This window comes from Corvus kubaryi, unplaced genomic scaffold, assembly GCF_017639235.1.
Source record: "Corvus kubaryi isolate FWS band 111438036 unplaced genomic scaffold, C.kubaryi_AGA036_p1.0 37334, whole genome shotgun sequence".
NCBI lineage: Eukaryota > Metazoa > Chordata > Aves > Passeriformes > Corvidae > Corvus > Corvus kubaryi.
The window spans coordinates 19,864,133-19,879,001 of record NW_024581108.1 but is presented as its reverse complement, the minus strand read 5'-3'; the positions used below and the strand labels follow the sequence as shown (position 1 = coordinate 19,879,001).

Genomic DNA, 14,869 nt, shown 5'->3' with positions numbered 1-14,869 from the left:
ATTGATGGGTTTCTGGATGACCCATCTTCTCTTTTTATGGTAATAATACCAGTAAGTCTTCAGAAAAAATGCACTTTGCACATCATTTTTGCTTTGGGAAATTAATATAATGCACAAGACCTTCATATCTGTGTCTCATCTTCCTTTTTAGATACACCTTGTGTGCTGGCCCTAGGAATAAAAGGGCTGCACAGCAAGTCTGCTCATCTCTCTTCACTAAGCAGCCGGTTTGCTGTGACTTTTAAGTGTAAAAGTGGTGGGAAGAGAGAAGTAAAATGTTGAAGGTAGAGATATTGGAGGATTTCTTCATGTGAAAGTACTTCACAACTCTCTGCATGACTGTGGTACTTGGCTTCACAAAGTTAATAGATTGAACTATTTTTCATATGATGTGTAAATTTGCAAATGCTTTATAATTATTGACCATTTATTTACAAAAATTTGAATAGATTTTATGTTGTCTCTAGGAGCAAGAAAATATGGTTTATTTTTAAAATAAACTCATAAAAGTTTATTTTATCGCTTGTGTAGAGAACAAGTAAAAACACATGAGAAAATACAGATTTTGTGATGTTCTCTTTCTTAGACCAAAATTGGTAGGCTTATCACTTAAATTAAGGATTGCTGAAGCAAATGTGGTTTATGCATTTTTTAAGACTGAAACAGAATCAGTTTCTATTTTGAAACGTAGTTGGGTAGGAGTGGAGGAAGATACTGTTAGTGAAATGTGTTAAGGAACATCTTTCTTGGAGTCATAATCTGAGATTTGGGGAAGGCAGTAGGATTTCTTCTCTTGTTGAACCAAAGTGAAAAGCAACTTTTAAGTGGGAGTTTTTTGGTTGGGTTTTGGTTTTTTTCCCCTTTTCCACCTATATGTATCTAAATAGTGCTCTTTACTATGATTGAATGCAGTAAGAATTGGACTTCTAGCTTCCATTCTTCTCCCTGTTAGTTCCTAAAAATGACCATTTGTTTTACCATTCATTTGTTTGAGTGATTACTTTTGAAACTCTTGAAAATTCCCAAGTAGGGAAGTGACCAAAGACCAATTTATTTATTTATCATCGGCTGTTGCAAGCCAGTTACTTTTTAAATGAAGATGAGGGTGTTTGACTAGAAATATATTTGTCTAAACTTTTATTTTGTTCAGAACATGGCAGCTGTGAAAATGTAACAGATTTCCTCTCCGCTGCAAGAGTCGCATTGACTCTCTCTTTCATTACCAGTGATAATTCAGAAACAATCTTTAATGTCCTTATGAGTGGGAGCCTGACTTTATCCACGAGAGTCACTGTGCTATAAATGAATATATGCACAAGTGATGTGGACAAGGTGGGACCAAGCCTGTGTTAACAGGCATGGGGCTTTTTTCTTACTTCTCAGCTTTAGTTAATATTTTACCATTACCCAGTAGTGACAGTGGCTTTTGATAAGTCTGAGACATGTTAGGATGGACAGAATGTGTATTTAATAGTTGAAATTGTGTTTTCATACCAATTTTGAATGGCTTGGATCAAAGTTAATGGTCTTGGCATGTACTTAACTTCATGATCAATAAGTATCAAGGTGTTTAGCAATCTCTCGATGTTTCAGGACATAAAATCAACTGAAATTGGGACCTTGGGGGTAAAAATATTAGAAACTGTATTTACCCTTCATATTGCAACTGAATGTTTTGCCAAAAGAGTAGATGCCTTTTGACGGTGATCTGGTAATAGATGCCTGAGGAGCAGTTGCTGTTGTCTTTCGTAATGTGCATAGAGGTGAGTTAAAAGTTTCCAGAGAGCAGTGCTGTGTCATTTAGGTAACTAATAAGTGATATTTTCTCAAATGACCATTCCTGCTGAATGGAAAAACAAGCTAGGACTTCAAAATGTATCTTTTCTGTGTCAGTGCATGTCGAACAATCAAACAAGCGAACAAACAAACTTCAGGTATTATCAGCAGTTTTATTTTGTTAGTAGAAGTGTTTAAGGTGTTTTCAAATAAATTTGTAAAATTGTTTTGGCAGTAAGTCTTTGTAGTTTGATCTCTTTTAACCCTAATCTCATCTTCCTTTCAATCTCTAATGTCACAGCTAGCTCACAGTCTTAATTCTTTCATACCCCATTTCAACCTCATGCTTGTGTGCTGCTAAAATGATTTTTTAAAAAAAATACTCATGTCTCTTGCCCCAATTTCTTAAGAATGTGTTTTCCCTTCTCCTTCTATAGGAATTTGTTTCTTCTTTTAACCTTCTATTAAAAAAATCAAAGGGTCATGCAGTTTAAAGTTCAGAGGGGATTATCACAATTAGGTCTCCTAGGCACTACAAGCAATGAATAATAATAATTATGTGAGCTGAACCTTTGCACAGTGCAGGCCATATAGCAGCATCCAGGAACTTCACCATCAAGTTCAGAAGATTGTACCTTGCATTTAGCAACAATGCTGCTCAACAAGGATAGCTAATTTTAGAGATTTAAAGATGGACATCAGCAAAGAGGTTTCTTTATTTTACAGAATTAAAACGTGCATGTATGCTGTCAGAAAACTGAGGCATTGGGAACTAAGCCCACATTTTAAAGACAGCCAGACAGCTGTAGAATTTTAATATCGTGTATAATATAAAATTGTGAATGTACTTAACATTTGCCACATGCTGCAGCCCATGAGAAGGCTGATCCAGGGCACTGGCAAAAAGTAGTATCTGGTAGCTTGAAGAGAGCTCAGGTTAATTCTCAAAATTGTCTGGACAGGAATGTTGAGGTTGAAAAAATATCTTGCTAAGTATTTGAGGGAACATCTCATGTGCTTGGGGCATCCATCTTTTCAGATTTTGTTGTAGGCATATATATATATATATACACACACACACACACATATTTATATGGATTGCATGAGGCAGTCAGAAGTTCACACATCAGAAGATCCAGTAAATGGATAGTTGTAGCCTTGCTTTTATTTTCTATTTCAAAATTTTCAGGTCTAACCAAAAATATACTAGTATTACCTAATGAACCATGGTTTTTTAGATTGTAATGTTAAGATACACACTTGGCACAAATCCATTTTAAAAGGTCAAATTGCATCCAAGAAGGATTGGTTTAAAAGCGGCTAAAATATGAGATCAAATTAATGAAATAGGGGATAATGAAGTATGAATAATTGTGAAATCTATGAAAATAATTTATTCACAATGTTATTTCTATTGCTAAAAGGAAACTGCCAAACACTTCCTTGCAAAAATTTACAAAATATAATGAATCTTAAATGTCATTAGTTAATGAATTTTTAAATAACCTTGTGATTTCCAAACTGGATGAGCTTCTAGTAACTCCTAGTTGACAAAAATTTCTCAATCATTTGAATAAGTGTTACAGCTCAGAAATACAGTTGCTCACTGAGGCTGTAAAGTGGGTAGGGGGTGTCATGGAAGGTGTATCACAGCTGTAGAACAAAAGGCTAGAGCACAGCCAGCTAGCTTAGGAAAAAGCAGTTTATTTTCTGAATTTAGGACATTTAAAGTTTGCCAGTAGTATTTCACGTAAGTTATTTGGACTAGCTGTAGTCATCAAGAATTTATATAAATGAAATCAAATGAATGGCTTTTTTTTGGATTTTGTTTAATGATACCTTATGATGGATATAAATCTGGGGGAATGAGGCTGTAAGTGCCTAGTTGGTGAGTAAAGAATCCATATGCCTTTCTGGAAGTGGTGCTGGTTCCTCATATTTGGTACCTTATTTTCCTAAATGAGATGTTTTTACTAAATTGCTTTGGTGAATCATCTCTCTTTTTTAAAGGTTACTGTCTGCTTACAGATTCTTTCTCCTGAAAGTTTTCCTCCCTCTGCCATTTTAAATACATAATAGCCAAGTAATGCATTAACTTTGCCTTTACTTATCCAGCCACTTAATCTGTCAAAGTAGTTGCCAGTTTCTCCTCGCCTCATCTCTCAAACTGAATGTAGTGTTTACATTAAAATATTCATTTAATCCCTAGATACATGAAGTTCTTACTCCACCTTTCCAACCATGAGAGGCAAAATTCATGTACTTCAATCTCTCTTCCAAGTACTGTAATGAAGGAATTGGAATCCTCAGAAAATACATTAGCTCCGTGTTTAGTATGATATAATCTTCTTGGTTTGACCTCTTATCAGCAAAATGTCAGCAAAAATTTGCACATTATTTTCCAGATCTAAGTTAATGTGAACAATTCCACCAAGCTTTTTAATTAAGATATTGGCAGAGTATTTGTTGAGTGCTACAGTACAATGCAACCCATTTTTGACATAGTTTAAACTGGGTTTATTTTGGTTCAAACACTGTTCCATGCACTTTAAAGTTGGATGCATTAGTGGCGTTTCTGTACATAAAATGTGTTTAATTATTGAAAAATGGTGCACAAAAACCTGGCATAAAATTTTCTGTTGGTTTTGTGCGTGTGTGTGTTGTAACTCACTGATGAATTCTGCTTTGTATGTGGCTGAAGTACAATGGACATTCAGGTTGTCTTAGGGCCCTTTTGTTAAGGTCAGAAATTGGTATTGTTTTTAATTTGAAAATGAAACAGTTCTAATGAGAGGGAAGAGAAAACTACTTTAATGAGTTATGCATGTTTTGGTGCTTTTATTTGTTTCAGTTTTATTTGTCATAGTAGAATAAGCAAGTTATGTATTTTGGACATTGAATTAAAATCAATTATATTAGAATATAATGCATTCCTGTTGTGCATTAAACAAGAAACAAGGTTTCAAAGCTTTAGCCTACTAAACAGGAAAACTTAATAAATGCACACCTGAATATTTTCAGAGATATTAAAAGCAAAAATAGTAATTTAAAGGAAGAGATATGAAATAAAAAATTAATTAGAAAATGTATTTTCGTAAAACACACAGTGGAGTTCCTGTGCATTTTATAAAAGTGCTGAATCACGACTGACTTTTGGCTGATAGGCTTGGGCAGGTGAGGTTTTCTTTTGCATCCAATATAGATTTTAAATATTTACATTGGAAGTGTATTTTTTCTTTTAGATTACAACAGAGTGAATTGAGAATGTGTGAATGTAAATAGCATAGTGAGTCTTCCTTAGAGAGTTTCAGTGGTATAAAATCTGCAAGAAGCAGATGCTGTTATTTAAAAATAGCCCAATTCTGACATCTTAATTCATTAATTGGAATCATTCTGTAATTTAAACTTCAGTCAGCTGCTGCAACAAGAGGGAGGTTATCATTTGATGTCTTTAGAATTGCACTATTATTTCTAATGTAAAACTTAGAGTAAAATTAAAATTTGATGATTTAAAGAACCTTTGCTTTTTATGCTTTAGTATAGTTTATTATGTTATGTAGTGGAAAGACAAGAATCCAGACAAAACTGTGAGTGGAGCAGATTTATAACCTTTCCCGTAAATGAGTCTTGGGTAAAGTAACCTGAGAGTTCTGGTTTGGGTGTTAATGTTAGTGGTGGTTCACACAGTGCACTACTTTACTGTGTATGACTATATCCTATCTGTGGGTAGCTGGCTAAAAATTACTTTTAAGGTTAAAAAATTCAGAAATTCTTTCTCTCTAGTTTTGCATCTCTGTATTTTTAATAATTCTTGTTAGTCCGCAATTAACTGCAATCACCCTTTTATCTAACCAATCTTTTGTTCATAGGTGTTGATAACATTGTTATCTTTTCAAATTCAGCATTTTATCACCTTTGGTGCTTCTCTGTGCTTAGAAACTTGGTTGATTCTGCCACTGCTTCCCATCTATTCCTGCCAGATTCTCAGTGCTCTTTGCTATCTGTTGGAATTTTGCCTGGCAGAGATGTTAAATGCTTTTGTCTATAATCTCTAAGCCTATCACTTTAGCTGGGTTTGTCTCCTTTCTTTCCATCTTTCTTCCTTTCTTCACCAAAATACTTCTGCTTACTTTGGAGTTCTTCCTGGCACTGCCCCTGCCTGTATTATTGCTGTCTCCTAAAAATTTTGGTTACTTGTCTTGGCTTCTTCCCTGTTACAATGTCAAAGTCAAGATTTCCACTGTACCATCAGTGCCCCATGCAACCTTGGACTGTCTGCATCTGATCTCACTTCCCTGCGTCCCCCAACTCACATTCCACATTCCTCACAGTCCTCTGACTTTATTGCTCCTTTTGTCTGCCTTTCATGCACTCATTTTTGCACTGTCTTTCATGCTGCCTATGTGCCTGGAACAGTCTTTAGCATCTCAGCCAATTTACAGCTTTGCATAAATTATATTTAATAATAAGACTAACAAAAGTTCATTATGTACATTATTTCACTTAACTTTGTACCTGCATAAGCGGAAAAAAGCCTGAGGGAAACTACTGTTAAACTTTGTTGTGATTTGTTGTGATTCAAAGATACAGATTCAGGCATGACAGTTCTTTGATGATTCAGCATAAATTTAATTTTTTTAGTCATTTAGTAAGTGTTAGATTTTTGGTTTTTGACAGCAGGTTTCAGATTTTTCTCATTCAGAGATGAGAAAATAGCTACTTATTCCTGATAAGTGCAATCACCACAAGGTTGTTGTCATCACATTAGCTGGTACAGACTTCTGCCCTGTGGTATGTTTTGCTTCACTTTATCCTTACTAATATGAATGTGGAAGGACCTTGAATGTTGGTTTAGCTTCATATCTGCAAATGAAGTGTATCTTTTGTGTTTAACCTTACTTTTAAAGCAACATATTAATCTGTTTAAAGAAACCAGTGAAAGATAGGGTAACACTCTGCCTCTATCTGGGAAGTTTTCTGAGTGTGTTGGCTACTTTGACATATGGGTTTTCTTAAATTATTAAAAGTTGTTTAGTATTTTAACTCCCTTCTAAAACCGGTGAAAATAAGCTGAAGGTGAAACTTCTTGTGGTTTTTCAGCACCAATGTATAGGTGCAAAGTGGGGAATTCTGCAGGAATTATACATAATTTTCCAAGTAACACTGCATCTGAAATATATGGGCTATTTTTCTTTTTTGTTTAAATTATTGTATTGATACTGTTTACAGCTGAGTAGTGAAACCAAATAGATGTGCCTTTAATTTGTTTTTAAATGATCTCTTATATTCTGGAGATGATAATCTGAAGGGTGGCTGCCATAGTAATGTGCCAGTCACCATGGCATTTGAACATTATGAAAAGACATTCTGAGCTGCACAAAGACAATGCCACCAATTCGTATTTCAAACTGATCAGAAGTGGGGGACCAAGAAGTTTGCCAATAAATGTAGCTCAGTGGATGGCACTGCAATTTAGAGTTTGCTTTACACAATAAAGATTTCGGTCATCCTCTCAATGCCAAGTGAATTTAAAAGTAAAATCCTTAACACAGACTTTGTCCATTTACTGTGCTAACTTTTTTCAGTTATGTGAAGAGTGTGGCTGTAGATTTTTATTGGCCCAGTGAAGGAGTGGTTTATGGTTATGCTTTATATGAATCTTTAGAACTTTTTCCTCCTCATGGAGTTTTTCACTTTAAACTGAAATTCAGTCAGTTAATGAAGAAAAGGGGTCTTCTATACTCAGTTGGTAAATATTCTAATCTCTAAAATATTTTACAGTCTGCTTTTGTAATAGTGCTCTAATTATCAAAGAAACCAAAAATCAAATCATTATTTAAAAGCAAGCTTATTTTATCTTAAATAATCGATTGTGGCTTGTTGTTTGGAAGAGGACTACTTTGGCATGAATTCCAAATCCAGTTATGATCTTAACTGCAAGCAGTTTGTTTAATCAAACATTACTCTAATCAGTCTTACATGGTCCCCTACCCAGCCAGGCCTGCCTATAACAACTGATTTATTCTGCGACGAGTTGCTCAACAGATGTCATTCTGGTAGAATAATGCAGCAGAATACTTGTGCGTTGGCTAAAATTACTTCAACTTTGATCACTTTTGTCCAGCACATCAGTCTGGCATTGTGCTTTATACCAACATAACACTTTACCCCGAGCATGCCTTTCAAGCTTAGAATAGCAGAGGAATGTTATTGAATTCAGTGCAGTTACAGATGAGTTAATGAAAGAAGGGAAATACTGTTTTTTTCATAATGCCTTTCTGTTGTACTTTGGAATTAAAAGGGAATTTGAGGAATGTGACTTCCGAGTTATTTATTTTTACTTCTGAAGGCTTTTTGAAAACAATATTATGTAGTCCTATTGATCCCATGTTTCTGTAAATAAGTTTCACTTGTTATTTAAAAATAGCGCATTTTAGAGTTTTATATTGTGAAAATAATATTATTTCTGGTGTGTAACTGGAAAATAAATATTTCACAGGGACGGTTTATCCTGGTTTTTAATGCAAGAAAACTAAACCAGCAAGAACTGTGTTCTCATGATCACACACAGATCAGGATTGTTACATTTTGGGCTGTTGTGGGGTCAGTATGAAGCAACATTTCTTTACAAAGCTATCAAGGACACTATGAGGAAGCGCTAAAATGAAGTCCACTTGAATTGCTAATAGATACTTCAGTATTCTATATCTTAAAACCCCAGTGTTCTTATTTCAATTTTTTTAGTTGAAATATAGTTGTAATTTTTTTTTTTCAATTGAAGCATAGTTACCAGGTCAGTCTCCCTGCAAAAACTCCTAAACAAAACTAATATTAGCATAAAGGTTATCATGTGTACATGTAATTTACCAGTTTTGGGAAAAAATGGAGAGATATCTTAATGATTCTAAAACATACAGTGAATGCAAAGCTGAGCTGAAAATGCAAGCTCCGCTTGTTGATACTGAAATGTCCAGGTAAGAAACCCACATGGCCTAACTTCCATTCTTTAGTGAGATACAGACTCAAGAGTTGGAGGTGTATTGTATCTTACTCTTGGAGAGTAAGTTGAAGCTTTTCTTTCCTACTCACCTGTGCAGAATATTTATGTTCATAAAGCTTTAAACTGATACTATTGAAATTATTATCTGCATAGCCTGTATATTAAATCTATCCAGAAATGTGACACAGTGCTTCACAGTTTTTCCTAAGTGGCACTTTATTAGCATGAAATAACTTCTAGTACTAAAAATAATGAGAAAGAGCAACAGTAATTGAATGAAAGATCTGAAAATACAGTAAGAGCACTGTACTTTGTGTTGCATCTCAATATGCCCTGAGTTTTCTCAGTTGAGGGTATTTGTTGGCAACCTTCGTGGCTGTGCCATGAAGAATCTTTTGAAGAATGTTGCCCAAAGCACCATTTGTGAGGAAGACTATGTGTGAAAATCCCTGCCTTGTCCCTCACCCTCCTTAGATTATATTACAGTGATTAGAACAATTATTTCACTGCTTAATGTCTGCACACATATTCTCCATGCATTTATTGTTGTGCAGAATTTAAAAGAAAGGATCCATGGAGCATTTGTCTCTAAAGATGATCCAGGGAAAGAGTTTTGGTGCTATTTCAATATGCAAAAATATTTTAAGATGAGTATTTATTGCCAGATGTTTCATATACATCCTGTACTAAAAATAAATGACAAATTTTAGAGGGAGCATATGTACATTCCATATGTTCATATTACTTTACCATGGAGTCAAACTTCAACTGTGCTTCAGTGCTGAAGAAATGTCCAGTACTGATTAATGGGTAGGATCAACTGGTATAAAAGATCTCTTTTTTTTTTTTTTGTATTATCTTCCTAAGAATGATAGTATAGAATTGTCTTTAATTCATTTCTGGAATATGAAACCTTTATCTACATGGATTATGTTAGCAGTTACTATTTTGGCAAATTTCAGCTTTCTTTCTGATTTTTGCAAACTGTTTTTCTGTTCAGAAAAAGTTGTTAACGCAGGGTAAGACTAGACTGCAGGCAAGGTGCTAGCTCAAAGACCTTTTTTTGCTGACAGCTATAATATAATAATTTTTTTCAGTTCATGGAACTTTTAGTAATTCTCATAGCAGAAGTTAGAACACAGTTAATTGCTGTTTGTTTCCTGTTGACAAGTGAACAAGGGAAAATCTAAAGAAGGCATCAAAGGACAGTTTTTGGAGTAGCCTTGTCATTTGATTTAAGTCAAATATTAGCCATCTGCCTTAATATCTTTTGGTTTAATGGGCTCTTGTGTCTGTTAGTGTTGGACTGTGCAGCCTTCTCGGAGCCGAGACTGGGATGCAGAGCTTGTGACTTGTTCAGATATTTTGCCTAGAGAATGGTCATACAAAATACTATTAAAAAGTATCAAACCTTTGAGAATGTTTTTCTGGATGCAGTATAGGTGGTTGGGATCTGTCTAGACCTGTGAAAATGTGGGAGGACCTTGTCTTCCCACATAGCAGTTTTATGAAAGGCAAACCAAAAAAAGACCAGGTTGGATGGGGCTCTGAGCAACCTGGTGTAGTGGGAGGTGTCTCTGCCCAGGTCATGGGGTTGGAATAAGAGGATCTTTAAGGTTCCTCCCAACCCAGACTGTTCTGTGATTTCTATGAAAAGCGACCATGGCTCGCTGGAAGATTTTGTTGTTCACAGCTGTGGTCCAGATGGGCAATATTTGTACATTATTTGTGCAGTCTTTATGTTCAGGTGTAAGACATTGTTCAGAATTTAAGATACCACTCTCCATCCTAAGTACCAAAATATATATTTTTGTGATTTAAATAATTGTTTATCACAAAACTTCCAATAAAACTTGTCTGCTTTTCTGTCTGTGGTAATGTTTTCATGGAAGGAGTTTTGTGATTCTTGTATTTTGCAGTATGCTTCCTGTATTTGAAATTTTCAACTCTTTCTTCTTTTTCCCCCTCCTTCATTCCTTCTGTTAATCATCATGAGACATGATTAACAGTAGTGACTTCTAATTTAATAGCATGAGAAAAGAGTTGATGTAAAAATTAGTTACTTAGCATTTTGTTAATAAATATTTGAAATGTGTTGTCTTAATTGAAAATGTGCTTATTAATTAATATTTTCAGGTTTAATATACTGGTTTTTATTTTTGGATCCCATTTAAGAAGCTTATGCAAAATTAGTTGTATTTCTTATTTGATTAGGTTTCCACACAATATTTTCAGGTGAAAATTAACTAGCAAAAGATGCAGCAGAATTTTTATTACTACCTTCTGTTTCCCTTAACTTTTTTTCATTGCTTTGTAATACTTTTTACTTGGAAATTTTCCGTTACGAATTTTTTTTTTTTGCGCTTTCATAATGCTGAAGTAATAATGAAGCATTTGGAATGGTAATTTTTAGATTTTAATTTTTTTTCTTTTAACACAGTTTCTTCATTGCTTTTTGCTGTATTGTGTGTAAACCTGCTGACCACATCCGAATCTAAGAGCGTTGAAGGAACCCGTTTTACAGTAACCAGAAAAAATAGAAAACTTGGGGCTGTGATGAAAACAATGCAGTTTGGCTGCCTTTTTTAGAGCAAGTTCTGATTTATTTTTATTTTTTTTCCAGGTAAAGCGGAATGTGTATGACCTGACCAGTATCCCTGTCCGTCACCAGTTGTGGGAAGGTTGGCCTTCTTCAGCCACAGACGACTCGGTGAGTTCCTTTGCTTCTCATGTCATTCCTTCCTGCAAATGGCTGGTTTTACATGGATTGTTGATTGGAATCACTCAGTAGCATTCACTGTCTCACGTGCAGTACCTTAACATTACACACACTTCAGAGTTTTGTCTTGGAAGATACAAGTGCTCAAGATTTGGATGACTGAAGCGTGTGGAAATGATTCCTGTGTATCAGATTCAGTGCATGTTTTAGACAGGAAGGAGACATATTCTAGACTGAAGCAAAGCTGCGCAGCATTTTTGAAGTTGAAGTTATTGAGTGATTGAACTTCAGGAAAAGAGCCCTGATTTTTATTTGTGCTCTGAGTACACATCTAGATATTTTCCACACAGTGTGTTAGCTCACTCAGTTCATGCTTAAGCCTCTGCCTGGCTTCAGAGCAGGAGGTGTTCCTGCTGAAATCAGTGAGGGGTCACCACTGGTGACAGAATCCACTGACTGAGAATTGCCCACAAATTCATAAAATTGTGGGACTTACCTGCATTATCCCATTAAATATTAGATTTCCTTCCTTGCATGGTCATCCTTACAGTGTGTTTTACAGCATGTCTTTCAGTTTTGTTCAGATAATTTTCTTCTTCTAATATGTTCCCAGTGCCAGCTAGTGAGGTCTGCCTTTCTTTAGAAAAACCCCACACCAATCCACTAAAAAAATGCCTAAAAGGCTGAAATAATTATGTAGTTATGTTGTATGTAGATTCTGTGACCTGAGAAAAATGTAGAAAAATTAAGTATTTAATTGAACCTGAGTGTTCTACAAAGTGAAAATGGATTTGGAGTTTACTTTCTTACATATTGCCATTATCTGCCATGCATTACTTTCCTGTCTATTCCTACTCTCATATTGTAAAGGGAGAATTGCTGTTTGAATATAACTGCTCCTTTTTTTACTCTGGGTAAAGGATTTATGCCAATTAAAAAAAAAGGCAAAAGCTGTCTGAATTTCTAATGTACTTGTAAAATATATCTGTGGTGGTGTTTGCAGAAACAGTATTTAAGTCTGAGAAGGGTGGGTGAATCTCTGTCCATGTATTCAAGGGCATATCTGAGCCTGAGTAAGGTCTGAAGTAACAGCATGGTGTCATGTGGTAATTACAGTCTTTGAAATGTGGATCCATTTTAACATTTTATTAGTTTATATTAGCTCAAAAAAGAATTGGAAACTCAACACTTCTAATCTGTTTTCCCACAGCTGTTAGGTTTTCACATATTTTTTCCCCTCCTTTTGAATACCTCACATATGTAAAACTCATGAATCTGCTTTAAGTCTGTTTTTACAAGTGACATTGTTGCAGGTAAATTTTTCCCCTTTTCATCTTTAATGAAATTGGTGAATGTTGAGTCATCTGCTCTGAAGCAGAGGAGTCCTCAAAGCTCACTGCTCGAGTCTGGTGGAGCTGGAACTAGTCAGCTGTGTAAACAGATTTGAATGTGTTGCCAACAAAAATATAATTAATTTCTGTCTAAAATTAGAGGCCACAGCTTACTATTTATAAAGATTTAATGATAGCAATGACTAGGTATGCTTCTGTGATCTGAACTTTCTTATTCCAAATTAGAAATACTCAGTAATAATTACTTTAGTAATTAATGATGATCTCTTGAGTTCAGTGGCAAATTTTTAAGATCACTTTTTCCATCGTGAGTTTTTAATTTGCTGTCTTGTAGGATACCCCATTGCAATTAAGGAGTTAAAGAGAGACTTGATTAAAATACTTTTTCATTTGCATGTTATGCAGCATAAGAAATACTTTGTAATACCACAGGAGGTTTTTTCAGTGCAGTTCTCGTTAACCTTTGGCTTAGCAAACAGGACAACTAAATAGACTTGGCATAATTGGATTCCTGTATCATCTTGAGTCTCTTATGAACCTGCCAGACTACAGTCTTCTGACATTATCAGGAAATTTAGTGGAGTCAATAGTAATTTAAAACATTGTTGCTTCGTCTCCCTTCAGAGTTAAGATATGTTCTCTGCTTGTACTATCTAATGGAATATGGGATACTGTATGAATTGTCAATAACTCTTTCAGATCCTTTTGCACACTTTCACCAGGGAAATGGGTATCAAAACCTCCCCATGCAGGAGAATGTTTTCATGCTGTGACAGTTTGATTGTGGGAAACAAGGCATACACAGGCCGTGCAAATCTCGTTTCACTGTTTGGCAAGGACAAGTTTTAGCTTTTATTGTGCCTGAATAACTTCAGTGCCACAAGTTATATCTGTTCTGCTCGTTAAAGTTCAAAGTAAATGTATGAGTTTATACTAATTCTTTTTTTTTAATGCGTTTACATAAGTAAAACTTTAATGTATTCAAAATGTTAATTTATCTATTTTTGCATATATATCATCAAGTGATACAGTGAAATCTTGAAAATAATCCTAGAAAATAAAAAACCATAATTATAATTTACTTTAAATACATTCACAATATGTTCTCAATTTTTATTTTAGATTCTGTAGCAATCTTAGCATTGCAGAGTTTGTAAAATGAGAACCATGCCAGGATAATTTAGTAAAATTTCTGAAATTTATTCCATTTTTTTTTTGCTGTATTGGCTGAACTTCTAGGCTTTCACTGGTAGTTATCACTAGTGTCAAGCGGAATGAGCAATATTCAAATATGTGTTCACTGTAAAAAAAAAAAGCTGAGATCAGTTGTAGGTGATGTTTTAGTTACAGTTTTTACATGGAAGCATTGTGATTTTATTTATATGTATGGGTGACTTTCTGGATGTTAGTTTTACATGTGTATGTTTGAGGTAAAACTCTTTTTCCCCCATGAGGTCACTGGTTTTTGATTTATTTCAGTAAAATGATTTGTTGTCAGTGATATTTCTGCGTTTTTTTGGTAGCATAGAACAGCACCCAGTAGAGGAAGAAGGAGAGGTTGCTTTTGTGCTGCTTTTTGTTCTTGATATTTAAGCTACAGATTTTTTTCTTAATTAGTTCATTGTTTTAAGTCATTTCAGTGCAGCAGTGAGAAATCCTGCTTCTTTGTAAGTAACGACAGTGAGCTTGTCAAAATGGAATATATTTCTGCATTAAAAAGAGGTAAAAGTTCTAGGGTGAGGTTTGAGAGGGGGAAAGGGGAGAGACAGACAAAGGCAGAATATGAAGTGCCCGGTGTTGTAACTGTGCCCAGGCACACAGATCCCATCCAGGGGAACTCAGCATCCACCCTTCCGCCTGCTGCCCCTAATGCTCTGTTCCCAAAGCAGTGCCCTTGGTCAAGACCTTGAATCCTCATTTCACATCAAGTAACTCCACTTCTTGGTGGTGTAGATGAGCCATTGGATATTTGCTTGGGCAGAAACAGGTCCACGCTGACAAGTTACTCGGCTGTGGTGCTGA

General features: G+C 35.1%; 1 protein-coding gene across 1 annotated transcript in view; it reads left to right on the top strand.

The window, feature by feature from the left end:
* The window catches only part of FAF1 (Fas associated factor 1), a 151,073-nt gene that overhangs the window by 68,702 nt on the left and 67,502 nt on the right, over positions 1-14,869 (top strand). Inside the window, exon 8 of the mRNA XM_042030662.1 lies at positions 11,400-11,486. Within this exon, the coding sequence (XP_041886596.1) occupies positions 11,400-11,486 (87 nt within the window). The remainder of the gene's footprint in view (positions 1-11,399; positions 11,487-14,869) is intronic.